This window comes from Cotesia glomerata, linkage group LG10 (genome assembly GCF_020080835.1).
Source record: "Cotesia glomerata isolate CgM1 linkage group LG10, MPM_Cglom_v2.3, whole genome shotgun sequence".
Lineage (NCBI taxonomy): Eukaryota > Metazoa > Arthropoda > Insecta > Hymenoptera > Braconidae > Cotesia > Cotesia glomerata.
The window spans coordinates 12,622,882-12,650,874 of record NC_058167.1 but is presented as its reverse complement, the minus strand read 5'-3'; the positions used below and the strand labels follow the sequence as shown (position 1 = coordinate 12,650,874).

At 26.4% G+C, this 27,993-nt stretch overlaps 4 protein-coding genes and 1 long non-coding RNA gene across 8 annotated transcripts; 2 read left to right on the top strand and 3 right to left on the bottom strand.

Moving 5' to 3' along the window:
- Positions 1-40: 40 nt before the first annotated feature.
- Positions 41-22,196, bottom strand: LOC123272962 (cytochrome b5). Of its 2 annotated transcripts, XM_044740008.1 has the most exons (5): positions 22,177-22,196; positions 2,221-2,386; positions 1,970-2,098; positions 1,306-1,379; positions 41-227 (listed from the first exon to the last, which is right to left on the bottom strand). In XM_044740008.1, the coding sequence occupies exons 2-5, from the start codon at positions 2,359-2,361 to the stop codon at positions 143-145; spliced, it is 429 nt and encodes a 142-aa protein (XP_044595943.1). In that variant the 5' UTR covers positions 2,362-2,386; positions 22,177-22,196; the 3' UTR covers positions 41-142. The 2 variants fall into 2 exon arrangements, with proteins under 2 accessions (XP_044595943.1, XP_044595944.1); XM_044740009.1 differs by lacking the exon at positions 22,177-22,196 and having other exon boundaries at positions 41-262; positions 2,221-2,568.
- LOC123273428 (torsin-1A-like) lies at positions 3,334-5,574 on the top strand. The gene is made up of 4 exons (XM_044740827.1): positions 3,334-3,349; positions 3,408-3,509; positions 4,184-4,449; positions 4,939-5,574. Exons 1-4 carry the CDS (start codon positions 3,334-3,336, stop codon positions 5,548-5,550), a joined length of 996 nt encoding a protein of 331 aa, XP_044596762.1. The 3' UTR covers positions 5,551-5,574.
- LOC123272959 (torsin-like protein) lies at positions 5,702-8,583 on the top strand. The gene is made up of 3 exons (XM_044740004.1): positions 5,702-6,054; positions 7,024-7,289; positions 7,804-8,583. The coding sequence occupies exons 1-3, from the start codon at positions 5,871-5,873 to the stop codon at positions 8,383-8,385; spliced, it is 1,032 nt and encodes a 343-aa protein (XP_044595939.1). The 5' UTR covers positions 5,702-5,870; the 3' UTR covers positions 8,386-8,583.
- On the bottom strand, positions 9,470-18,266 carry LOC123272956 (protein vav). Of its 3 annotated transcripts, none has more exons than XM_044739998.1 (7): positions 17,827-18,266; positions 17,044-17,670; positions 16,218-16,286; positions 15,923-16,052; positions 11,884-12,972; positions 10,117-10,388; positions 9,470-10,016 (listed from the first exon to the last, which is right to left on the bottom strand). In XM_044739998.1, the coding sequence occupies exons 2-7, from the start codon at positions 17,451-17,453 to the stop codon at positions 9,659-9,661; spliced, it is 2,328 nt and encodes a 775-aa protein (XP_044595933.1). In that variant the 5' UTR covers positions 17,454-17,670; positions 17,827-18,266; the 3' UTR covers positions 9,470-9,658. The 3 variants fall into 3 exon arrangements, with proteins under 3 accessions (XP_044595933.1, XP_044595932.1, XP_044595934.1); XM_044739997.1 differs by lacking the exon at positions 15,923-16,052 and adding an exon at positions 15,511-15,709; XM_044739999.1 differs by lacking the exon at positions 17,827-18,266 and adding an exon at positions 15,511-15,709 and having other exon boundaries at positions 17,044-17,112.
- A 3,599-nt stretch (positions 22,197-25,795) lies between the features above and the next one.
- On the bottom strand, positions 25,796-27,075 carry LOC123272748. Its single transcript, XR_006511151.1, has 3 exons — positions 26,999-27,075; positions 26,652-26,901; positions 25,796-25,840 (listed from the first exon to the last, which is right to left on the bottom strand). It is a non-coding gene; the product is annotated as an uncharacterized LOC123272748 (long non-coding RNA).
- Between the last annotated feature and the right edge of the window lie 918 nt (positions 27,076-27,993).

Here is a 27,993-nt window from a genome sequence, read left to right as displayed (position 1 = left end):
AAAACACTTTCTTGGACACTTTTTTCACCACTTTTTTTTCTTCTTCCAATCCATCCTTTCTTCTTTAATTACTTCCACTACTGTTGTAGTTAATCTCTTCTTGTTTGTATTTTTGGGAATGTTTTTTAAATAATTATTTTTCTTAGCGAGCAGCAATGAAGTAGCGATAAATTACAGTTGCTAAAATACCCAGAGCGACAGGAATCAGCCATGAACTCCAGGAACCACTGGAATTTCCAATCACATCAGCATACAGCAGCGACTATTTGTATTTTATATTACATTTGATTTTTAAAATAAATAACTTTAAAATAAGTAATTTTTATTAATAATTTAAATTAGCATTAACCATTTCTCTTCTTGTTAAGCATATGGAAAAATAGTATTACTAGTAAAAAAAATATCAATTAATTAATGATACTGAAGTTGTCAGATATTAAAAATTTTTTTAGAATTTTATGGCAATTTAATTATTATAAACAAAAAATATTTAATTAAAAAGTTTCACATGTGAAAATTAATAAAAATTATAAGTGAAAATTTTTAGAAGAATTTTTTTATTGTAATGTAAAAGACCCAGTTATTGACACTTGCAATTTTATTCTAATTAAAAAAATTAAATGTTCTCAAAAAATCAATTTTCTTAACATTTATAATTCAAAAATTATATTTATTAATTTATTAAAGTTGATTTATTTTTTTTTAATTCAAATAAAATTACAATCAATGAAAATTAATTTAGCAGATATTTAATAATTTTTAGAACTTTTGTTAACAAATAAATTATGGCAAAAAAAAATAAGAAAAAAAAATTTACATGTAGAAATTTAAAAATATTAAAAATTCAATTTTTTTATAATAATTTTTTAGAATTAATTTAATTGTTAAATTAAAAATTTGTTAATACAAGTGACAGTTAACTTTAATTTCATCAAGTGATGAAAATTAATTTAGCAGATATTTAATAATTTTTTAAATTTTTTTAACAAAAAAATTATAGCAAAAAAAAAAACAATTGACATGCAGAAATTAAAAAAAAAATAAAAAATGCAATTTTTTAAAAATAATTTTTTGGAAAAAAATATATTTGTTAAAAAAAATTAAAAAATGGTTAAGTGACTGCTAACTTTAATGTCATCAAGTGTCAATAATTAGGCCAGTCTCATTAACTGGATCTTTTATATACCTTAATTGATTTGTTAAAAAATTTTTTTAATTGACAGCTGACAGCTAACTTCAGTATCATAATCAATTACGAGTTTCGGTAATTATTGAAACTAATAAATAAATAAAATATATAAATACCTGGGTTCATCACTGTCTCCACTACTTGCCCAGTTGTTATTCTTTTTCTTATCATATGAATTATCTCTTTCTTCCTGTAATTAATTTTAAATGAACACTTTAATAAGTGACTAATTGTTAAACCTATAAAACGATTACTAAAAATAGCTAACTACTTTTTTTTTTAATAATTTTGTAAAGAAACAGAAAAATAATAATGACATTTAATTTAGCTGTCACTTGACAATTTTTTAATTTTCTTTAACAAAAAAATTATTTTTAAAAAATTGCATTTTTAATTTATTAAAGTTTCTACAAGTCCATTTTTCAAATAATTTATTTATTAAAAAAAATTAATGACATTAAAGTTAGCTGTCACTTGGTAATTTTTTAATTTTTTTTTAATAAATAAATTTACTCCAAAAAATTATTTTTAAAAATTGCATTTATAATTTTTTAAAATTTCTAGATGTCAATTTTTTTTCATTTTTTTTGCCACGATTTATTTGTTAAAAAAATTCTAAAAATTATTAAATATCTGCTAAATTGATTCTCATAGAAAATTAAAAAAAATTGTGAAGCTAAATTTAATGTCATAAAATAATATTGATATTATTTGTTTAGAAAAATAGATGTTGGAAGCTACTTAGAGTATCGTTTAAAAAAATGAAATTTATTAAATCACCTCAAGAAGTTCGCCGACTTTGTATGGTTCCACCATTTGTTTAGCATCACTTGAGTGTCCTACGTCTTCAAATGGTTCTGTACCGTCTTTACCTGCCTGCTCGAGTAAAACTTCTTCCCCTCCTGGATGCTATTATAAAAAAATAGAAAATATTGCAACGTCACCAAATTTAACGAAACAAGTTCGTAGATTATAAAATATGGAGTCAGAAATATATCATATAATATAATTAATAAAAAAATAACACTTACTTCATTTAAAAATGAAGTAACGTCATAAATGCTGTTATGGATAATAAGCCATGTACTTTTGCTGTCATTATGTGTAGCTACTTCAGCACGAGAATAAAATTTAGTAGTTGAAGGAGTTGATGTACTTGCTGGAGTCTCCATTATTAGTTAGTTATTTATTTATTTAGTAAATGGCGTGATAAAAAATTTATTTTTATTTTAAAATTTTATTAATGAATTGTTTGTTAATAAAAATTTACTGCTAAAGATCGAACACGTTTTAGTCTTCAGTTTTCAACTCCAAAATGTGAAATCAAAAGAATTTTATCTTCAACTGTCCGATGTCTTGAATCATCTGGGCATTTTAACTGTAGCTTAATAAAACTAACTATAGAGTGGAAAAGAGCGCTATCTGCAGTGAGGTGACAAGCTTAGCGCAGAATTAAAATTTACTAGAATTTAAATTTGCGCGCGCAAGCGCGCACCTGACTATAGAGTTTGCATATATTTTCATGCTTATGATATATTCGACCAATCACGTTACGAATAGTTTGCTTACATGATATCCACTCTTATATCCTATCCTAATATAAAATTCCTAATATAAAATTGAGATGAAATGTATGTGGCATCAAACTATTCGTAACGTGATTGGTCGAATATATCATAAGCATGAAAATATATGCAAATGCTACAGTCAGGCGCGCGCTTGCGCGCGCAAATTCAAATTCTAGTTACTAGTCCACTCTTATAATTTAGATGAAAAATATGAAAATATACACAATTAGACAAACTATTCGTAACGTGATTGGTTAAATATATCATAAGTATGAAAATATAGATAATTCCATACTAAATTTACCCGCGCGCTTGCGCGCGCAACGTATACTAGTATTTTCATATTTTTCATCTAAATTATAAAAGTGGAATCTTTCAAGGCGGTCTCTGTTTTTGATAATAAAAAAAAAATGACTAGAGATTCATCATTGGTGCCAATAAAAATAAAATAAAAACAAAAAATTGTCAGCTGTTATCAAAACATTTTTGTATATGATAATAAACAAACGAATAAAATCATAACGACAGTTCAAATAAATTAAATGTCGGTTATTCTAAATTAACTAGTTTTTCTAGATGAATATTTATAAAAGTAAATATGAATTCATCATCAATATTTTTTATTTTATCTTTTATTTTTGTTAGTCAAGTAAATTGTAATAAATTTTGGTGGATTGAGTCGGCGGTTAATTTTATAAAATGTCCTTTGGGTGACTGTTGTAATGATTATTATATACCGCAAAATATTACAGGTAATTTTAATGATTATTTTGGATTTTATAATAATACTAAAGTTAGCCGACGTTTTTAATTTTTTGATCCTTTTTCATTTATTTAATTAGAACTAAATAATATTTTTAAAAAATTCCACTTACGGGTTTTCAAATTTTTTTATGAATGAAAATTTTTAAAAATTTTTTTATACTTAATAATTTTTTCAATAAAAAAAATTCTAAAAATTTTTAAATGTCGGTTAACTTAATTTTCATTTTATAATACTAAAATTGAGGAACATTAAACAGTTTTTAAAAATTTTTTAATAAATAAATTATAGCAAAAATAATTTATCAAAAATTTCATTTTTATAGACTAAAAAAATTATAAGTGCAATTTTTTATAAATAATTTTCTAGACCTAATTTATTGTTAAAAAAAAAAGTTGTAAAGTGTCTGCCAATTTCAATGTCATTTTTTTATGAAAATTAAGTTAGCCAACATCTAGAAGTTTTTATAATTTTTTTTTATTGAAAAAATTATAAAAAAATAAAAAAAATTTTTATTTGGAAAAAATTTAAAAAACTGTAAGTGCAATTTAAAAAAAATATTTTTTTTGTTTTAATTTAATTATTAAAAAAAAATTAAAAACATCGGCTAACTTTAGCACTATCATTTTTTTATTAATTCTTATTTCTAATTTAATATTTTAGGATTGCGTAAAGAGTTGGACAATAATCTCTTCGGTCAACACATTGCCCAAGATGCAGTAATTAGTGCGTTAGCTGCACATATTGCGATAGAAAATCCTCCAAAAGCTCTGGCAATGAGTTTTCACGGACTGGCTGGTACTGGAAAAAATTTTGTCGCTAGAATAATAACAAATAATTTTTTTATGAAAGGCAGCTTGAGCCGGCATTTTCAAGTTTATACAGGAAGAATAGAATTTTCGCTACAGGACCAAATAAATTCATACAAGGTATATTAATATAATTTTAAATTTAATAAAATAAATCTTTATTTCATACTCATAATTAATAATTAAAATTATTTATCAATAATAAAATTAATAATTAAAATTATTTAACAATAATAAATATTAATAATTTAAATTATTTAACAATAATAAAATTAATAGTTAAAATTATTTAACAATAATAAATTAATAATTGGAATCATTTAACAATAATAAAATTAATAATTAAAATTATTTAACAATAATAAAATAAATAATTAAAATTATTTATCAATAATAAAATTAATAATTAAAATTATTTAAAAATAATAAAATTAATAATTAAAATTATTTAACAATAATAAAATTAATAGTTAAAATTATTTAACAATAATAAAATTAATAATTGAAATCATTTAACAATAATAAAATTATTAATTAAAATTATTTAACAATAATAAAATAAATAATTAAAATTATTTACCAATAATAAAATTAATAATTTTTTTACAGGAATTATTAGTTGAAAAAATAGCAGAAAGTCTTTTAAAATGTCCCAAGTCATTATTCGTTTTTGACGAAGTGGATTTGATGATCCCAGGTCTCCTTGATGTTTTAGTGCCATTTTTAGACCACGGTCCAGTTCGTGTTCCTTTCAAAGGAACAAAACAATCTGTTCTTACAAATAAAGCAATATTCATATTTCTATCCAACACCGGTAGTCATGAAATAGCCAAAGCACTTGTAGATTTACGCAGCCAGGGAAAAAGCCGTGAAGAGACGAGACTCGAGGACTTTGAAAGTTTAATTGCCGTGGGAGCTTTCAATGAGAAAGGTGGATTGCATCGCAGTGACACTATTAGTACTAGTTTAATCGACCACTATGTGCCTTTTTTGCCTCTTGAAAAGCCGCATATCAGACAGTGCATCAAAGCGGCATTCAGGTTGAGAGAAATTGACCCCAGTGAGGAGCATATAGAGGAAGCCATGTCTCATGTTACTTTCGGAGACAAACCTTATGATCTCTACGCTAAAAACGGGTGCAAAAGAGTTGATCAAAAAGTCGCAAGCATTGTTTACAAAATAACTAAATCTAATGAACTAAAGTCGCATAAGGAATTGTGAAGAAAATATATTTATTTATTTTTTTTTTTTTGTGATAATTTTTCAATAAATATTTTTTTTTAATTTTTAAAATCACTAAATTTTTAATCACATAAAATTAAAAATCAGTGATGTTAAAATTTTTGAATTAAATACAGGATATCCTGTTGGTTGATTTTTTATTGTGTAGTACCAATACGACGTGATTAAAAAATCTATGACTTACGAATGCATGCATATGCGCATATATGTACATGCAAAAAAAATCAATTGCCGGTGTTTACAAGACCTATTTTATAGGCTAATAATCATTGATTTTTTTACATATTTTAATTTAAATAATGAATACTCATACGATAATTGGGATTATTTGTATTTTTTTTACATGTAATGTTAATTGTTTTATTGATCCAATAACTGGTGGTGCTATTGCTGCCGGCTTTGGCTTGTTTTTGGGATTCAACAAGATAAAATGCTCGTTTTCAGAGTGTTGTGATAAAGAGTACATTCCTTATGACATTGGAAGTAAGAGTCATTATTCTTATTATTACTATATATATATTTTTTTTTTTTTAAAAAGACAAATACCATGAATTAATTATATGAAAATAAAGTTAGCAATTTTATAATTTTTTTTTATTGAAAAATTTATTATAAAAAATTAAAACAAAAATTCCAGACTTGGAAAATTTAAAAAACAATACGTGGAATTTTTTAAAATATTTCAGTTCTTGACAAAATTATGACATAATAATAAAAAAAAAAATTTCATTTATAAAAAACTATAAGGGCCAGTTTTTCAATCCAGGATAAAATTTTATCTTGGATTAAAAAATTGGCTCTAAGTGAAATTTAATAAAAATATTTTTTTTTTATAATTATAATTAATAAATGAAAAAAAATCAAAAAATTAATAACCTCGGCTAACTTTATTATTATTCATACTAATTAATAATTAGTAATTATTTATTTTAAAAATGAGTACATTCCTTATTCCAAAAAATAATTTTTAAAAAATTGCATTTTTTATTTTTTTTAATTTCTAGATCCCAATTTTTTTTCTTATTTTTTTTTTGCCATAATTTATATGTTAAAAAAATTCTAAAAATTATTTAATATCTGCTAAATTTATTCTTATAAAGTTTATTACAAAAATTCCAGACTTAGAAAATTTAAAAAACAATGTTCAATTTTTAAAAATATTTTAGTTCTAATTCAATTAATTAAAAAAATTGTTAAGTCTTCTAATTAGTATCATACTAAATGAAAATTAAGTTAGCCGATATCTAAAAATAAGAACAAAATTTTTTTGACAAAATTATGACATAAAAAAAAATTTTCATTTATAAAAAACTTGAAAAACTATAAGTGAAATTTAATACAAATATTTTTTTTTTTAGAATTTAATAAATGAAAAAAAATCAAAAAATTAAAAACGTCGCCTAACTTTAGTATTATTTAAAAATGAATATAAAAATTAATACTTATTCACAGGACTCGATAATGAACTTGAAAGAAAATTATTTGGGCAGCATATAGCTCATGATGTTGTAACAAGTGCTTTACGTGCTCACATTAGATCAGAATATCCTCCAAAAGCTCTAACAATGAGTTTTCATGGTACACCGGGTACAGGAAAAAATTTTGTAGCTCAACATATCGTCAAATATTTTTATAAAGAAGGAACTAAAAGTAAATTCTATCACTTTTTTTCTGGAAGATTGAGTTTTCCTTTAGAAAAAAATATATTCATGTATGAGGTATGTTTATTTCATCCATGTATACAATCGTAATCATTAATTTAAGTATGTTTTTAAGTTTACTGGAAAATAGCCATTTGTAAACTGGAAAGTTTATAAACTATAAATTTGAAAATTAATTGATAATGTAATTTGTAAAATTAGTCGCAAATAAAAAATGACAATTCACAAAATTTACGATCGGCTAATTTTATAAGTTTCTGCAGTAAGAATTGGGTAAATTTACGTAGCCACAGATTTTTGTTTTGCGCTATTTTATTAATGACTGAGTTTATATTTGGTGAAATTTCAATTTCGCTAATTTCATTAATATCATTTTTTATTTGCGACTAATTTTACAAATTGCAATATCAACTAATTTTCAAATTTATAGTTTATAAACGTTCGAGTTTACAAATGGCTATTTTCCAGTAATATTAAAAAAAATACTTAAATTAATGACCACGATCGTACTTAAAGTACTTTAAATGGGTAAAATTTAATATATAATTAATAAAAAATAAAATTTTAATAGGAAGACTTAAAAGAAACAATAATTGGTAGTCTTCAGCGATGTCCACAATCTTTGTTTGTCTTCGATGAAGTAGACATGATACCTCCAGGACTTTTAAATGTGCTGGTACCTTTTTTGGAGTACGGAGAAGCGCAGATTTGGTACAGAGGTAGTCGAATTAATATCGACACAAACAGAGCTATATTTATATTCTTATCAAATACTGGAAGTCAAGAGATTGTTGAAACTTTACACAACTTGTGGCAGAATGGACGTAAACGAGAAGACACAAAGCTCTCAGACTTTGAAGAATTAATATCTAGAGGAGCTTTCAATGAAAAGGGCGGCTTTCATAGAAGTGACACAATAAGTACGAGTTTGATTGATCATTATGTGCCATTTTTGCCACTGGAAGCTGAGCATGTTGTTAAATGCATAAAAGCGGCTTTTAATAGTCGCGGTAGAGAGCCGACTAATCAACAGACTGAAGATGTTATGAGCCATGTGACTTTCAGCGAGCCTGTTGGAATTTTTGCCAAAGCTGGATGCAAAAGAATCGAGCAGAAAGTTGCTCGTGCCATGTACACACGCTCGCAAAAATAATTACTCATGCATAATGTGATATATTTAAATTTACAATAAGTACTTTTTCAAGAAAGATAATATTATATTTTTTACAACGAAATATATACATTATAATTGTCTTTATTTCTAAAATTTTATTGGCACGAGTGGACAATATGTCTTAATCATTAAAAAATAGCATATATATATATTTTTTTTTTTCGTCAAGAATAACAATTGATTTGTATTTTTTTTTATGTAAATATAATGGTATATATATATATATAGGCGATTAAAAGCCCTGATTTAATTTTTTTTTAGTACATAAAAGCATTTGTTTTTCAAGCAGTCTCATTTCCAAGCAAAAATGAGTAACAATTATTTAACAGTTTCATTACTTGGTATTTAATGCCGAATATTTAACAACAATTCATGTATTTTATGAGCGACATATTGTTGCTTGACAGAATTGTCCGTTGATAATTGTGCTAAATTAAATATAATTTTTTTTTTCAATTTATGTCTACGTTTTAAACGTCAACTGTCTGTCCAAGGACTAGTTTCAACAGTGATTTAAATGCGATTGCACAAAAGACACGGCTGCTCAATTTTAAAACACAGTGTAAAATTTTTATACCTGATTTTTTTTTTTAGTATTGCTGCATTTTTTACAACTTTTATACCTTAATTTCAAGTATTTTTTCTTAAAAAGATTTATATTAAAGTATTTTCTATTCATAAATCAAATTTTTTATCAATTTGGCGCACAAATTTTTTTTTTTTAAATAAAAATTAAAAAAAATATTAGACAAGAAATTTTGGGAAATTCAATAATATTCAATTCGATAAGATTTGTTGTTTAATATTTCGTAAAACATGGATGAGAATCTACACGGAAAGAGCAAGATGACACTGGATATCATCTCAGATTATACTGAGTGAAAAAAAATTTCAGATAGTAGCTAGTCTAATCCAGATTACAATGAGTATAATCCAGATATCACTAATTATAATCTGGATTTTTCTAGCTATCTAAAATTTTTTTTCACCACAGATATCACTGAGTATAATCTGAGATGATACCTAGTGTCATCTTGTTCTTTCCGTGTACAAAGTAATTAAAAAAATCTTAAAATTATCAATTACTGTGTTTTAAAATTAAGCAGCCGGACATATTATCGTATATTTCTTTGGATGAGTGCTTGCCTAATTCATTAATTACAATAATTAATATTTTATTAATAAAGAAGCCGTGCAATCAAGTTGACTTGGAAGAACACTATTTAATAGTTTTATTTTTAATATCCATAGGCTATTCTTCCTCGACGTATTCTTTCGGAAAAAATCCAACTTGATCAGCTATTTTACCCTTCCACCAGCCTTTAGCGTCGCCTTCTTTGCTCAGTACGACAACCCGACACCCCCGTCTTAGTGTCAATTGATTACGCTCGCCTGCGCGAAAATCAAAGAGTGCTTTGGCTAACACGCGTCTAAATGGCCATAGAAGCCGTTGATCCAAGTTTTCGAAATTCTCCGACAAGGATGCACGCTCGTAGTACTCAACAAGCTCGACGACGCTCTTGAAGAATCGAGATTCGCTCAAATAGTACAGCTCCGTACCATCAACATCACGCTTGAAAACCCTTATGTGTTTAACAGCCCCATCAGTTCTGAAATAAGTGTTTAATTTAATTTAAATATTTAAATAGACGAGCAAAGGCCAAACTTTAAATGATTAAATTTATTTGAAATTTATAACAAAATATTTACTTGATACTCAAGGCGTAATTAGTTTCATGTTTTAATCGAGGTTGTCCAGCAGGCCGTACTCGCAGCATGTATGTTCCATCTTCTCTGGCCTCAAGTTTATGTGCAGCCGCATCTCTTCCCATTTCGCCCACAAACCACAGTTTAACCGAGAGAGCACGGTCACACGGTAGAGGAGGAGGTAGTGGTGGCGTGGGAGGTACCGGCATACAACGTCCGGAATATGATATGCATTGTTTGTGTACTGCCAAACGACATACATCGCAGCTATACCCCTATCACAAGATATTTATCATTTAAACTTACGATTAAGCAGAAATTTATCTTTTGTAACACAAAACCGTTGTTAAATATTCAACATATTTCAAGGAGATTCGGTCGCTAAATATGAGCCAATTTAATATTTATTAAAAAAAAAAATTAATAACTCAATTAAATTTTGCTAAACTAGTTAGCATAAAAAATTAAAACTGTTATTTTTTATTATTAACATGAACAGCGATGGAATTTTTTTGAATTAACACACAGAAAAAAAAATTAATTTGAATCAAGAGAAAAATTCTTAAACCTAGAAAATAATTTTTAAGAGTTTCACTGTCTTGGATCAAGACGAAAAATTCTAGAATCAAGTAAAATTTATTTAAACCAAAAAAAATATCTTAGCTTAAGAAATTGGTAATTATTTACACCTAGGGTTCACCCTATTTTTGGCCATATCTAGGTGAAAAATTAACATTTTCAAATTTTTTTTTATTCTGCTTGTTTTTATAGCGCATTTATGATAAAAAATATCTTGAAAGAAAAAAATAAAGATTTCGATAGCTTTTTTGCCTTCAAAATAAAAAGTAAAGTAAAAAGGGTGATTCTAAAATAATTAATTATAAACTATCAAATTGTGATTATAAACTATCAGACATATTAAGTTTTTCTTATTCTTTGAAATTTTTTATAATTTTTTTTCTTTCAAATTTAATTCTTTAATTTCTTAAATTTATCTTCTCTTTACAGATGTTATGTACTGTATAAAATCATTAATTCTAAACATTCTATACATAAAAATGTAACATATTGTTGTAAATTGCCGAGGGCGTTTCTTTACAAATAAATAAATAATAAGTTGGAAAAAATTTTGGCTCTCATATTTTTGGATAGAATTTCTAATTTATCTTTTTTTGATGTTTTTTTTTTTTTTAAAAGTACATAAAAAAACAAACAATTAAAAAAAAAGTTAAGAATCTAAATTTTCAAAAAAATTTATAAATTTTGTTGAAAATTTGTTAAAATTGTGATAATCAACTTACTAATCGTAAACCTTATGAACAAGCTAAATGGTGAAGTGGAATTCTACGGTGGCACATCCAGTGCATATATGTCAAATATAAAAAAACAATTGCTCATTTATGTACAAATTACAAAGACTTCTTTCTTTTTTTTTCTCGTTTTTTTCATTAATTAAATTCGAATTAATTTTTCTCTTAAATTAATGTTATTTAATTTTAACACTCTCTATTGATGTATATTACCGATAGGCGTATGTTGATTAATGAATAAATAAATAAACTATTTTTTTTAATTGTTCATTTTTTTATGTATATAAAAAAAAATATATCAATAAAATCAAATAGAAATTTTGTTCAAAAAAATGAAAATGAAAATGGTGTAAATATTTACCAATAATTTTTCTACTCAAATCAAGAAGATGAAATTCTCAAAAATTATTTACTTGATTCAAGTTAATTTTTTTTTGTGCAGAAATAAAATTCTACTCACTTGAAAAATACGTCCTTTAAGAAACTTCCCACAGCGCTGACAACTTCTAGCAGTCTCAAAAGTCATTAACCGAAATTTATGATTAGTTACACGACAAGCAGCAGGATTAACATTGTCCATAGCATCTTGCATAGCTTTCATCCACATCTGCTTCTGGTCCTCGGTGCGTGCGTAGAGTGTGTACGCAGTGTAGGCTTGTTTGTGAACCAATAACCACTGATAGGACCACCGAGAGTCTCGTCCGAGGATTCGCCGGCCTATGTGGTCTTCAAGCCGATAATCATCAAGTCTAAGTGTTTCTCGATAGCAATATTGATCGCCTCTCCCGGCTTTGCACAGCAGAACGGCTTGTTCAAATACAAAAGCATAACGAGCTTTAACTCTTTGATCTCCGTGTGCTTTTACTTTGAGCTCGCCGTCTCTCAATAACCGGCCAAAGTCTTTGAGCTGCGTACCATCGCTTACGTCCCAGTCGACAATAGACGCTTGAATATCTTTTATAATATCCAGAGTATCAGAGTCGCGTTTAACTTCGTTAATATATTGAGCTACGTCTACCATCACCTCCCGAGCTTTACTTAACTGACGTAAATCTTCAGCCAGCTCACGAGGAGTCTCTTCAACAAGTTTGTCCAACAACAAGTGATACTTTAACACTCGTTGCATTGGAACTGATAGAATGTCACGAAGTTTGAACTTTCCATTGTTAGCTTCTTGTTGGCAACGAATAACTTCTTGATTAACAAGTTCATTGTGCGAACAAGCCTCTTGGAGGGTATTTTGAGCTACTGTAAGATTAGCACAATAATCACCGTAAATAAGGAACTTCTCTCGCCAATCGAGAAATACTTGAGCAATAGCAGCACCATTACGTGCTTTACGTAATTGACTATGCACACCGGCATGAATCTCTGATAAATCTTTAATACCAAAAAATATTCTTGCTGCATCTTTTGGACGTAGTAATGACGATACAGGACGTGCAAAATGTCGTAGAAGACTATTTAATACTTCGGAATAATTACGCTCTGTTTCAACGAGCTCTTGTATAACATAATCTCTTTTTTCTCCACCTGGAATAGTTCCTCCCTGTAAATTAAAACTCATTTATTACTTTAATAATAATTAATCTAATCTGTCCGTTGAGGACACACGTGGAAAAAATAACGTTAAGGGGTTACATGGGTTTCACGGTTTTAAAAAACTTATTTTATTTATCATTACTGAGTGAGAATTATTTGTACACGTACGTTTTTGAGTCTTTGTACTAATATACAATACTCCAATCAAATAGTTGATATTAAATTTTAGCAATACTATTAAAAAGTCATTAAATTCAAATACTCATTTAAATTACTTCGTTTTGGATTGTATATTAGAAATAAAAAATTTTTTGGAAAGGAGTAATTTTTCCTATTTATATTAATCGTTTATCTACGATTGTTGTACAAAAATGTGACTGCTGTTACTCATTACGTCCTAAGTATTTATTTATTTATTTAACTTTGTAAATAGTTTATTTATTTTATACAATACTCCAATCAAATAGTTGAATTGTTTTCCGTAATAATGCCAAACTATTCCTATCACATCACAAATAATCTGATTAAGAATAAATTTGTTTTAGCTGCTGCAATATTTAATTACAATTGTACATTACAATTGTTTTTGAGTCTTTATACTAATAAGTCTATAAATGTCTAAAGTAACAAACAATCGATCGCATACAAAAAAAAAAAAGAAACTAATTAAAGTACTAACTAAAAATTTCCATGTAAATATTTATTAATCTACATATAAAATTATGTAGTTTAGTAAGTTTTGTACAAAGTAGTGTAAATTCCATGAATATTGAACAAAGTAAATGTCATTTCATACAGATTATTTTTACATGGCTTTAAAAGAAAATTAACGAAAATAATAATGAAAATATAAATAAAAAATAAGGAAAACAATTTAGGATTTAAAGCAACAAGTTAAATTAAAAAGACAATTACTTAAAAAAATTAATTTTTATTTTATTGCGATTATTTATCATTACTAAGTGGGTATTGTTTGTACACGTACAATTAGATTGTTGGTAATTTTTTAATAGTTGAATATTTTTACGCTAGTGTCCAATAAAAGACAGAAAAATATTATTATTTAACTGGTAACAATTAATAAAGCTCGGCCATACGTAATTAAGGGGTTACATGGATTTCACGGTTTCAAAACATTTTTTTTAATGTTTTATTAAATTCTACAAAATCTCTAGAATATTGTCCTAAAGTTTCAAATCGTTCCGAATAATTGTTTCGGAGATACAGTTTTAAAAAGTTGCGCGCTTAATGCGCTGTTGTATTGTCACTCAAAACTTTAAACGCGTTTTTCTCAAAACTATGTTTTCAAAGACGGTTGTCAAGATTTCTCGAGAACTACTCAACCGATCTTGATAAAATTTTAGACAGGTCTTCAAGATATAATTTACAAGGTCTTGAACGAAAGATTTTTTTTTTCAATTACAACTATTTAAAAAAAAAAATGCCGCGAAATTTTAGCCAAATTTTTAATTTTTTTGTAAAAACCTCTACCAAAAATCCAATTTTCATTTTTTTTTCCTTCGTTCAAGACCTAGTTTGAAGTCTTAGTAGCTCATATTTTTTTTTTCACTTCAAATAATCCTGCTAGGAGTTCTGCTGATCACGCGGACTGAAATGACGTCATATTAGCAGAGTTTTTAATATTTTTTTTTTAATTTCAGTAATCCCTTATTCAACATGTATCTTTAAGACAGTAAAAAGTTTGAATAAAATATTTCATTTTTTCTATTAAAAAAATTGGGTGAAAATAGGCCATTTTTTCCCGGAGAAAACCCATGTAACCCCTTAAGGACACACGGAGTCCAGTTCTAATTCGTTTCCTATGTGATGTATTGACTTATGATTGTCACCAAACTTTAATATAACATTCTTTTTAAATATCTTAATAGTTCTTTTTAATTTCTAATAATATAAAAATACTGAAAAATCGTTTAGAAAAAAAAACTTACGAAATTGAACTTTTTTTATATAAAAACTCGCAGAAATTTTGATTTTTACGATATCGAAAAAAAACTGACGCTATTTTATTCAGAAAACAATATATTTTAAGGAAAAAAATCAATATTTGATGAAGTTTGGAAAAAATATATTTATTCTGAAGTTTGAAGTTACGAATTTCGGTCAGTCGCTTAAAATGAGAATAAGACATTTAAACATGCAAAATAATATAGAAAGATTTAGTTTTTTGTCATAAAACTCTTGTATTATAATTATTACAAAAAAAAAAAAAAAAAAAAAAAAAAAAAAAAAATATCTTCAAGAATATCAATGAAATAAGTCGTAAATTAGACTAAGTCTCATTTATAAATTTCCTTCTAAATTTAAAATTGTCTCAAAGTTCATCAGGGGTCCACTGGACCCCGTGTGTCCTCAGCGGGTTAATTATCAATACAACATAAATATAAATAATTAATTACGGTTAAAAAAAATTTTTTTTTACATGCTTGATATATTTTAAAAATATACAATTAGACCTCATGCAGGATTTTTGCGTTTGGCATAAAGTAAAATAATAATGATAATAAAATAAAAAAATAATAATGACCTGCGCGGCGCTTGGAGGAGGCGGCAGGTGTAGACTACAAAGGTCATGGTAGATCTCTTCGCTTTGTGCGTGACTACAAAAGGCCCCGTAGCCATCCTCTTCCTGGCCAACTGGGTCTTCAATTTCATCTCCTCCTCCACCACCTGCCTCGTCACCTTCTCGCCGTCGCGATCTTCTCCGGCGACCCTCAGTCTCACGACTAATTGCATAAAAAAAAACAACAAACCAAAAATAAGGCTCATGCACTACGCAAAATAGCTGGCTTATCACCAATAACGCAGCATGATTTTTAAAATGAAATTAAAAATAAAAAAAATTTTTGCCAACGCTGGGATTTATTAGGTACTCTAATTACAAATCCTTTAAACTACAGACGTTAAATTAGTCTGTGTTTAATAGCAACACATAGTACCTCGGTTGTCGTAAAAGACCATTCGTGGTGAGCTGTTGTTGAAAAGCAGAGTAACTCTTGATATACTTGGGATTCATCAGGATCCACTGCTCTAGGTTTTATGGTAAATCCCACCTCTGTACTCGTGGGACTAAATTTATTTGTCGTAATATTTATATTAGCATGAGGAGATAGTTAGATTTATCTTTTTTATGGTAGTGGGAAGATGAAGAAAAAAAAATTTAATCATAAATTTATGATCTGTGCTAGATGATTAGTTTTGGTTAAGTATTATTATATTTTTATTTGTACTAACCCAACTCCTGCGCTCTGAAGATCTTTGTATGCATCTTCCTGTGACCGATCACGTCCAATAGTAAATCCTCTGTAATGATAAATTATTTTTACTAAATGTGAACAAAATAAACAGATTTAAAAATCATTTTATTAACATTTGAATAATGTGAAAAATAATCTATATTATTAAGAGAATAAGCAAAATTTTGTGAGCAGTGTATTTATATGATAAAATAGGTTTTTATGGTTAAATTCAGCGTCATTGCAAAGGTCTTGATTTGAATTTGTGCCTTTTTAAGATTTCATATCATTCTCACCAATAGTCAATTTATGATGATAAGTATTTAGGCTGCATTCAAAAATGCTTTATTTCTAGATATATAATTAAAAAATTACTTTGTATCTTGTGAACTATTGACATTTTTAAAGATATAAGCTCATCCCGATGTTACACTCATCGAGACCTTTCATTTGAGTACCCACATCAATTTTTCATATATTTTATATATTTATATATATTATATATATGTATATATCAAAAATGCATGTGGGTACTCAAATGAAAGCTCTTGACGAGTGTAACATCGGGATGAGCTTATATTTTAAAAAACGTCAACAGTTAAAAAATTACAGTGCAATTTAACAAAATTCATTATTTAATAAAGCGAAATTTCTTTTATTTATAGTTCACAAGTCACAGCAGTCACATAGTGACTGCAAGGTTGCTGGTTTAAATTTAAATAAAATAAAATTTAGAATTTAAAATTTGGGTTGATGAAAAAAAGCAGCTTTATCTCCTAAATATGATAATAAAATGATTTCTATACTAATTTAAAAATACTCACGGAATGTTTTTACGACGAAATCTCGGCGAATGTGATAGGGCAGATAGCGTGCAAAGAACTTGATGAAAGTTTGACAAATCAAATAACACCGAAGGTTCAAATAGGTCGGAATCAGAAAGACCAAAGGTCGAGGAGCAAACAGTTAAAAATAATTTAATATTTCTCAGACATAAAAATTGTGCCATCTGGGGTTTTTGGCTAACATCCTTGATGTCAATGCATCCTGGATCTATTAAATTTAGTAAATTACAAAGCAATACACCATCTCTTAGGGTGTACGCTAAATCAAATGCAGTAGCCGATGGCCAGTTGGCTTTGTGGTCAGCTCTAAGGGCTCCACATCTTGTCAACCAACTGGCACACTCCTGCCATCCAGTCTCAGAGTCAGTACCATTTTCAGTTGTACTCATTGTGCAGCTTGTACTTTTGGCAACCGTGTTAAAAAAATAACTTTAGTTATTGTTACTGTTTAAAAAATAATAATAATAATAATAATAATACTATTATTATTATTACTGGTATGTATATATATATATTTATCAATAGTTTAGATATTTTATTATCCCATGGAAGGAATGATTATCAGCTACACCAAAGTGTATTAATACTCCATTTGTTTTATTGGCACTGAAAAATAAAAATATCAATAAATAAATTACTAATATATAATAGTTCAATTTATTTTAATTAAAGTGTTTGTTTTATTTATCAATAGAAAAAAATGAGTAAGAAGAACTCAATGTTTAACTGTGTGAAGATAGTCGAGTGATCAATAACAATTACCTTCAATTAGAATGAAGATTCAACCACATCCCGATTCTCGTATCACTTTATGATAATATTACTGAGTATGGGATGCACGGTTCAATTGACAAACATCTGATCCATTGTCATGCATCTTCAACTTTAGTTTCGGGTAACACTCGAATCTAATTACTATTATTTTGTAATTATTATTGTACATTTGACAATATGAGCCGAGTGATGAACTCATATTGTTTTTGGCACACTAACTTACACTCTTATTTTTTAACCACTATTATAAACACTCTTTTTATTTTATTTGTATTTATATTGTGACTGAGAGGGCGATGTTTAGGTGAGCTCCAGCCCAATCCACTCGTCAATGCCATCAACCACCGTCAACTAAGCGGGGAGAGTCGAGGTGCTAAGCAGAGTCCATTTTGATGTTGAGACCTTGAACGCTCGTTGTGTTCAGAATGGAGTGATCTTCTGCTATCTCCCGTGTTAAGAGTAAGATGTCGCTTTTTTAGTTTCATACCCGCTAAATATTTATACATTCAAATTTATTGACAGTGTCATATCATATATTTTAGTTTGAAGCATGTAAATGAATGCATCAAAGGTATTAAGAATAAATAATAGTTTAAAAAAACTAAACTAAACACGCTTTTTATAGAAAACCAAACTAAAAAATAGAAAATAAATTTAAATTAAGAATAGTGTTAAAAATTTCAATAAATATAAATTAATAATAGTGTAAATAAAAAAAATGTATTTTATTTTAAAAAAAGCGTGAGGTGCATGGTGTCAATAGTTATAAATATTTTATTGACAGATATGAGTAGAGTGATTATCATTTTGAGAATATCTTAAAAAGCACCTCACGCTTTTTTTAAAATAAAATACATTTTTTTTATTTACACTATTATTAATTTATATTTATTGAAATTTTTAACACTATTCTTAATTAAAATTTATTTTCTATTTTTTAGTTTGGTTTTCTATAAAAAGCGTGTTTTTAGTTTTTTTAAACTATTATTTATTTTTTACTTTTTAGTTTGGTTTATTTATATAAGCGTGATTTTTAGTTTTTAAACTATTATTTGTTGATTATCAAAAATATTCAGGCGCGCAAATTACCCACGGAGAGTTACATACTGACATACTGACATACTGACATACAAGTGAAGCTAATAAAAAATAATTATTTATAAATATTATAAATACGGGGAATCAGAGTTCGATTTCGGAGAGCGAGCCTGAGAAACGGCTACCAGAACCAAGGAAGGCCGCAGGCGCGCAGATTACCCACGGAGAGTTACTGACATACTGACAAACTGACATACAAGTGAAGCTAATATAAAGCGTGTAATAAAGCGTGTAATAACCAAGTAAAAGTGGGTAAACTGATGCCTAGTGTAAAGCCTCCTGATGCTGATGCGGCTATATATCTCCATCGTAGGCATCCGTCGACTTTGTACAAGCTTCGGCAAGAGATTCGTTTAAAATATCCAAGAATTCACCCAAAAAATATTTGGATTGCTCACGCTTTTGTGTTTGTCAGATATGCAGACGATAAGCCGCCTATTAAACTGAGACCTTCAGTGGGAATAGGTCCGCTGCAGGACTTAGTGCAATAACAATTAATTGCTCCCTCACCACCAAGGTCGCCTAATGTTTTGCCAACATCTACCACAGTTTCTAAGGAATTACATCTTTGCCACCTTAATGCGCAATCATTACATATCAAATTGCCATATCAAAGCAAATTTTAAGGGAGTTGGGAAAGAACGGATAGGGGAAAGGGGGGGACCTACACTGATAGAAGAATTTATTTGTATTAAATAATATTTGTTAATAGCTAACAAATCATTTATTAGAGACCATTTTTTAATATTAAATATATATTTCTTAGCATTTAAAATGATTTGTTTGTATTTAATAAATCTGATATCCATTTATTGAATATTAATAAATCTTTTTAAATACCAATAAATATTTGTCAAGGCCTAACAAATGGCTTCTAATAAATGATTTGTTAAATATTAACAAATCTTTTTAACTATAAACAAATCCTTCTATCAGTGTACTCAGTGGGAATTTTTCCGTAATTGAAAAAATAATCAGACAGCCCAGACTGGGAATCGAACCCAGATCTTTCGGTTACGCGCCAAGGGCTCTACCAGTTAAGCTATCCGAGACAAGTACTGACTACTTTATTCAGTCACATAGCCACTTTGCCGAATTTAAAGAATTTTTTAGAACGCATTCCTTTGATGTTATTGCAATTTCGGAAACCTGGCTAACTGATATTCCGTAATGAATTAATTTTTCTGCAACCGATGTTGCGCAGAGGAGATGTACGACAAGATTATTTAAGGCTTCCAGCTAGCCATCTTGCTTTTTATGATAAGTCATTTATAATATCAGCAATACGCGTTTGGAACACATTACCAGCAAATCTTACAAATCTTGATACTTTTAATGAATTTCGTAGCGCTGCATTCAACTATTTTCATAGTCTAGAGTCGATTAATTAAGATACTATGTAGTTGTTTCTGATCTGAACGGATTAAAATTAATTTAATTTAATGTAACTTAAATTTATATTCTATATTTGTACTAAAATTAATACTATGTATTAAACCAATGTAAAAAATGTAATTTTCTCTTATGTATGGCCACAAGGGATTACGATCTCATGGTCAAATAAATAATATATCTATCTATATTGTAATTTTATTGTTGTTATATAATTTGTGCTATAATTGGTGAAATTTTTTATAATACTAATATTAAGAGTGAGAAAAAAATAAAAAATAAAAAATAAAAAATAAAAAAATAAAGGATGAGAAAAAATATTGACATGTAAAAAAAGTATAAATGCAATTTTTTAAATATTATTTTTCAAAAAAAATTTGTTTATTAAATAAAATTAAAAAATTATTAAGTGACTGCTAACTTTAATGTCATTAATATTAGCCGATGTTAACCAATTTTTAATTTTTTTTATCAATTAAATTGCAAATAAAAAAATACTTAAAAAAAATTGCACAGATAATTTTTTAAATTGTGAAATTTTTTCTTTTAATCTTTTAATAATTTTTTCGATAAAATAAATTATAAAAATTTTTTTATTTAGTTCATAATAATAAAGTTAGCCGACATTTTTGATTTTTTTATTTTGCTTAATTTGTTAAATTATAACGAAAAAATATTTTTAAAAAATTGCACTTATAGTTTTTGAAGTTTTTAACAAATGAAAAAATTTTTTTTTAATTTTGTTGTAATAATTCTTTAATAAAAAAAATCATAAAAATTTTTAAATGTCGGCTAACTTTATATTCACTTAATTTTCATAAATTTTTTCATTTTATAATACTAAAATTAGCTATAACATTAGATCTAGAAAATTATTTATAAAAAATTGCACTTGTAATTTTTTAAAGCTTCTAAGCATGGAATTTTTTAAGTAAATTTTTCTTGCTATAATTTATTAGTTAAAAACTTGTCTAATGTTACTCAATTTAAGAATCATAATTAACAGCACTGAATAATTTTTTTTTTTTTTTAATAAATAATGAAGAAAATCGTTGCAAAAAACGCCACATGTGAGTATTGAAGATTACAAAGCACTTATTTAATTTAATTTTAATAATTTTTCATGAATATTGAATTAAAATTGGCAGTTACACATCTTTACTCCAAATTACTCAACTCTGCGACATACTGTACTCAATAAAAATAATCAATAAAATATTATTAAATAAAAAAATATTGAATAGAGATTTTTAAAAGCGCGCTATCAGTTATAAAATACTATTGAGTAAAGATTTCATTAAATAAAGTTGGAACTGAGTAAACTTAGCGTTGAGTAAAGTTAGCATTGAGTAGTGAATGAATTGAATAAAGTTTTTTTTTTTTTAAAGTTATTCAATTTTTTATGTTGAGTAGACTCAATTTTTATGTCGCCGAGTTGAGTAATTTGGAGTAAAGATGTGTAACTACCTTAAAATTATTTAAAAAACTTAAAATATTTTTAATAAACACATTTATTATCATTCAATACATAAAATAATTCATTAATCATAATAAAACATTAAAATAAATTAATCAATACAAGAAAAAAAGTTTGACTTATCAACACTAATGGAATTGACATGTCAGAGATTAATAATGTATTTTTATAATATTAAATTGATATTCAACACTAATAATAGATCATTTTTTTCAACGCGTTATCTTCTTGGATATTTTTATCAATTGAATGAGTTTTATCATTTATAAATTATTTCTTCATAACTACAGACCATTTAAAATTATTATCAATGTATACATTATAATTAACTATCACTAGATGTTTGATTCAAAAAATATTTAATTAATTAATTTATTTATTTATTTAGTAATCAACACGCCTATCGGCGATATACATCAATAAAGAGTATTTAAAATTAAATAACATTGTTAAATGGTGTGATTTAAATTGCTTGAAGTTAAATGCTTCAAAAACCAAAGCAATCATCTTTGGCAGTAGACTAAAAGTTAGCAATGATTATTGTATAAATGCAGAGAATATTTTAGTTGATAATTGCGTTATTCCTTATGTTAATACTGTCAAATATCTAGGGGTCATTTTAGATAATAATCTCTCTTGGGAACACCAAGTATTAAAGACTTGTAATCAAACTATGAAAACGTTAGCTCAACTTAAAATTAACAATGAAATATTTAATGAACAATTGCGAGTAAAATTAGTGACTACACTTATATTCCCGATTTTTGATTATTGTTGTGCTGCGTTTACCAACATGTCGAAAAAGCTGCTGCTTAGGTTACAAAGAAAAATGAATTCTTGCGTAAGATTTATTTTCAAATTATCCAGATATGAACATGTAACCCCGTATTATAATAAATTAGGGTGGCTAAAATTAAGTACACTGATAGAAGGATTTGTTTATGGTTAAAAATATTTGTTAATATTTAACAAATCATTTATTAGAGACCACTTTTTAGTCCTTAACAAATATTTCTTAGTATTTAAAAAGATTTATTAATATTTAATAAATGAATATCTGATTTATTAAATACAAACAAATCATTTTAAATACTAAGAAATATTTGTTTGATACTAAAAAATGGTCTCTAATAAATGATTTGTTAACTATTAACAAATATTTTTTTAATACAAATAAATCCTTCTATCAGTGTAAGAGAAGAGATTATTTCATAGCATGTTTGTTTTTTAAAGAAATAAGGCTAAATTATCGGCAGTTGTTTGGCCCAGGACTTCAATATCTTAATGTATCAATGCGTAGAGGTGACATTAGACAAGATTACTTGCGTTTGCCAAGAGCAAATAGTAATATGTATGAACAATCTTTTATAATCAATCGTATCTGGAACTCGTTGCCACCTGGGCTGACAACTGTAGATAATCTTCCTGAATTTCAAAATGCATCTTTTTCATTTTTTCTGGCTAATGACAGTTAAAATCATTATTATATTTGTTTAATTAATTATAATTTCTGTTTCAAAGTGTCTCAAAGTGTTTATAAATTTACTAACTAACTACTGTAAATTTATTAAGTAACTTTATTGTATTTAGGTAACTTTAGAACCTTGCTGTTGTTATATTATCAAACTCACAGTACTATTGTAATTGTATTTTTATACTGTATACTTATATATATATATATAAAATGTATTGCTTATTGATGGCTTTGAGGGAGCTTCGGCTCTAAGGACAAATAAATATATATCTATCTATCTATCTATCTATCTAACATTAAATTAAGAGAAAAATTAATTAGAATTCAATTAAATGAATGATTAGATAACAAATCTCACCCCAATAACTAAACTTTTTTTTTTTATTTAATAACCAAAAATTATTTAAATAACACTTACAATTATTATAATTATTACTATAATTTAAAAAACATAAAATTTCTATAATTACATAGACAAATGAAAAAAATTCAACGCGTATTTGTTTGTATTATTCCGATCAATAAACTTTTTCGATACTTGTCATTTTTAATAAACAATTTATTATTAGAGTATCATATAAAACTAGATTTAAGAGTATTCCTTGCCGCCCGATCAAATTTTTCTTTTAACAGTCAATTGTCGCGTGTCCGGTGCTCAAAATTTCTTCTTAACATAATATTCTTCCGTCATACATATCGTACAAGCAAAACTGAAAAATGCGTTGTAATAAATAAATAAGCCGTCATTTTGCACGCGCGATCGATTAATTTTTCGTCATTAGATCGTGATTATTTGAAAAATTATATTTTACCTCAGATTATTAATGTTTATTAATTAAATCGTCCAATTGCCACACTTACTCATTTATAATTTCGTCACATCAGTTATTATGATTGTCATACGTATGATTATTATTATTATCGTACCAATTTTTTGATTTTTTATACTAAGATGATTTGAAATTGTTAATATAGGCACAATCTGTCTTTTTAAAAGTGAATTAGATAATAAAAGAAGTACAATCACGATCAAAAATGTAATTTGCAAAGACAATCTCTATATTGACAGCAAAATATTCATGCTCATACTCAACCCAAAAATTTTCTTAACGACTGCAAAAATAATGATACTCTTAAAAAATAATAATTGTATAAATAACAGATAAATTACAAGTATAAAATATATTAAAATTAGTGACATGTTAATTATAAATAATTATTTTTTATGCCAATATATTTTCATGAATTCTGTAGCAATAAGTTTACTTATTCATACAAAAAAAGTGAAATTATATTAACATAAAAAATATTTAATAATCTAAAAGCGACAAAATACTTCTTAATTTTTTAATTGTTATTTTATTTATTTTTTAAAATAATTATTAAATTTCATGACTATTATTACGCTGAAGCAATTATGAATATTTTTTTATTGATTACAAGCATGAGTATCATGTTGTCAATAAAGAGGCTGTTAATGAAAATTATATTTTTACACGCGCGTGTATTTCTTTTATTATCTGACTCAATTTTAAAAAGACAAAAATTGCCGATATTAACAAGCTCAGATTATCAAAATATAAAAATCAAAAAATTGATGCGATCAAAATAGTCATAAATATAAAAAATTATAACTAGCGTAACGAAATTATTAACGACAAAGAGTCAGCGATTAAACGATTTAATCAATAAATATTAATATTCAGAGAGAAAATATAATTTTCCAAATCATCACGATCTAATGACAAAAAATTAATCGATAGTACGTGCATCATAACAATTTATTATTTATTACTCCACGGTTTATAGTTTTATTTGTAAATATGTAGGAAAAATTTTAAGTTTTGAAAAAATTTTGTACACTGGACATGCAAAAACTGGCCGTTAAAAGAAAAATAAAATCAGATGGCAAAAAATACACTTCAATTTAGCTTCATATACTATTTTAATATCAAATAATTATATGATTGTTTGAAAAAATTGACAAGTATTCAAAAAATTTATTTATCGGAACAGAACAAACAAATATGCGTTGATAATTTTTCATTTGCTTATATAATTATCGAAATCCGCGTAATTTTTAGAATTATAGTCTCAATTATAATATTTGTAATATTTATAAAACTATTTTTTATGGTGAAAAAAATTTTTGTACATCACGCAAGTCATAAGTTTGCATATAAGAAAGATAATCTCGACCTTGAAGTTTTAAATTCATTGTATTAAACTTTAAATAGTTGTTCTGATATTATTGTTAATTTATTGAAAAATATTCATGATATTTTCAGCGTAATAATATTAAATATGAAATAAAAGTAAGATATTGTAAAAATTAAAATAATTGGAAGTTTTTGTAAATTAAAAATTTTAAATTACTAATTGTCGATTTTAGGTAATTAACTAAGATACAAACTATTGTGAGATGGTGAATTTTTTTTTTTTAGATAGTTATCATGATCAAAGTCTTGTAGAAGGAATTTTAAATACAGCTTGCTATAGATGTCGAAAATATTCTGCGATTACTTGCTGAGTTTTTCGGGAAGAATATGGTACCTTTTTATCTGTGAAAAGAAATAAATAAGTAAATAAATTATTAATCCAAAATTATAGTTCAAATTAAATTTAACTAAATTAAGAGGATGCAATAAAATAAAGTGTATTATAGAGAGTGGAATGTAAGGTAAAAGCCCCAATATATGATCATGTACCAGTATATGATCACTCCATGTATTTGTATACCTATATTTGTGAATATAGATATACAAATACATGGAGTGATCATATACTGGTACGTGATCATCTATTGGGGCTTTTACCTTACTTATTAAAAAAAGAGTGCACCAAAGAAAGCGGTTAAAAAATAATTATTACAAATGTAAAATGGTAACAGTTTTGTAAAACACTCAATATTCACTGAGAAAAAAGAAATTTTATCTAGAAAAAAATTTCTTGGCTTAAGAATCGCTTAAAATATATTTTGGTTTTTTGACAAAAGTATCTATCATGATAATAAAATATTGGCAGTAATTTTGATAGATTAACAAACGAATAGGTTCACTTGAATTAAAGAAAAAATAATTCGATCCATTCTTGAGACAAGAAAATAAATTCTTGAAAATTATCAAAAATATATATTCTGGTGACAAGAAAATTTTCTCAAGAATATTACTTTTTTTTTCTCAGAATTATGATAAAAATAAAATTCTATTCTATTAGTCAAAAATTTTGAAAAATTAGAATATTGTTCTTTTTTTTAGATTGATTTTTGTCTTTTCAAAAATTAATTTTAAATAAAATTCCGAATTTGAAATAATATTAAAATATTTAAGGATTAAGTTAATTATTATTAACAATAATTAATATAAATTTTACCTTTGAATGAAACAGACTTAAGTTTTCATCAATCATGGAATTTACTCCTACACAAGTATCACGGCTGATTGATGATGAGATTAAAGTTGTGAATTGACTTCACTTGAAACGTTACTAGAGTTATTTGAAGACTGCGAAGCGTATTCACAAGGAAGTTCACAGCATCCAACCACCAAAACACAAGTGCTTATTCAGAGAATGTTGATCAACGATGTAAGGTGAGTTTGAGTTATTCAACATTGAAATCAATCTTGAGTAGTTATACCCATTGATAAAAATGTAATAAGTAAATTAATTGACAAATGAAACTTACAGTATAATTAATGAATAATGATAAATTTTCTTACCTTGTAGACGGAAGAAGCTATTGGTTTATTAAAATGAGAAGACATTATTTATGAACAATTTTGAAACGACAAAATAAATTATTTTTAAGGAAATAATATTTTAGGAATTAAATAAAAGTAACTTAGAAGTTTTAAAATAATTTATAGTGGCTACTAAATAATTTGAATTAATATATTCATATTTATTACAAATACATTGAATATAATAGCGAAAAAATGAGCGGCTGAGTTTTTAAAGAACATTTCTACTCGCTTTGGTTGAACGATTGTGGCTCATCCGGGGAATCAAACACTTTTATATACTTCCCCGGTGAAGAAAGTCAGTGTCATATATATTAGGTCCAGTAAAAAATGCTGTATTTTAAATTTAAAAAATTACTCTTTGAAAACAGTTTTTATTTATACGACACTGTTCGAAGGAAGAGAAAGGGTTAAAAAATTGGTTAAAAATTAGCATCTATCCATTCACAATTTCGCACGTAACATATGCGAGCTAGTAATATTTTATAATTGGTTCTGTTGTCATCTAGATCTCTATGAGCCAACCGGAAAGCTTCACATAGCTGTAATAATCCGACGTGTCCTTTGTATCGATTGATCATTCTAAGTTTTACTAACATCATTTAAAACGGATAGTGTAGAAAATGTATCTTAGTTCTCTATTTTTAGATTGTTCTAGTTTGTTCATATGATAATTGTAAAAAGTATTGATTAATTTTTAGACGTATTATATATTTTGTCCCATATTTCTTCTCTATAAGAATTGAAGTATAAAAATAAATAGAAAAATTTGTTTAAAATTCAATTATTATTAAATTTGAGTTTATAATAAGTTGAACTGGCAATTAACCCTCGGAGTACACACCTCCGAACAGAACTTTGGAGTACACATAGGGTCAAATTGACCCTACTTTACTTTCGAAGAAAGAATTATATCTCAGAAACTATGCGTTTTATCGAAATTCAGTTTATTACATTTTTGGTAGCTAAAACAA

Excerpts from the sequence above, each read along its gene's own strand:
- LOC123272962 (XM_044740008.1), bottom strand. The coding sequence starts at position 2,361 with ATGGAGACTCCAGCAAGTACATCAACTCCTTCAACTACTAAATTTTAT. Across the intron at positions 1,380-1,969 it reads AAGTCGGCGAACTTCTTGAG|GAAGAAAGAGATAATTCATA; the intron begins GTGATTTAATAA and ends AATTAATTACAG. Across the intron at positions 228-1,305 it reads GGAGACAGTGATGAACCCAG|TGGTTCCTGGAGTTCATGGC; the intron begins GTATTTATATAT and ends TGGAAATTCCAG.
- LOC123273428 (XM_044740827.1), top strand. Across the intron at positions 3,510-4,183 it reads TATACCGCAAAATATTACAG|GATTGCGTAAAGAGTTGGAC; the intron begins GTAATTTTAATG and ends TTAATATTTTAG. Across the intron at positions 4,450-4,938 it reads ACCAAATAAATTCATACAAG|GAATTATTAGTTGAAAAAAT; the intron begins GTATATTAATAT and ends ATTTTTTTACAG.
- LOC123272959 (XM_044740004.1), top strand. The coding sequence starts at position 5,871 with ATGAATACTCATACGATAATTGGGATTATTTGTATTTTTTTTACATGT. Across the intron at positions 6,055-7,023 it reads CATTCCTTATGACATTGGAA|GACTCGATAATGAACTTGAA; the intron begins GTAAGAGTCATT and ends ACTTATTCACAG. Across the intron at positions 7,290-7,803 it reads AAAATATATTCATGTATGAG|GAAGACTTAAAAGAAACAAT; the intron begins GTATGTTTATTT and ends AAATTTTAATAG.
- LOC123272956 (XM_044739997.1), bottom strand. The coding sequence starts at position 17,453 with ATGAGTACAACTGAAAATGGTACTGACTCTGAGACTGGATGGCAGGAG. Across the intron at positions 10,389-11,883 it reads TTAAAGGACGTATTTTTCAA|GGGTATAGCTGCGATGTATG; the intron begins GTGAGTAGAATT and ends ATCTTGTGATAG. Across the intron at positions 10,017-10,116 it reads AATTACGCCTTGAGTATCAA|AACTGATGGGGCTGTTAAAC; the intron begins GTAAATATTTTG and ends CACTTATTTCAG.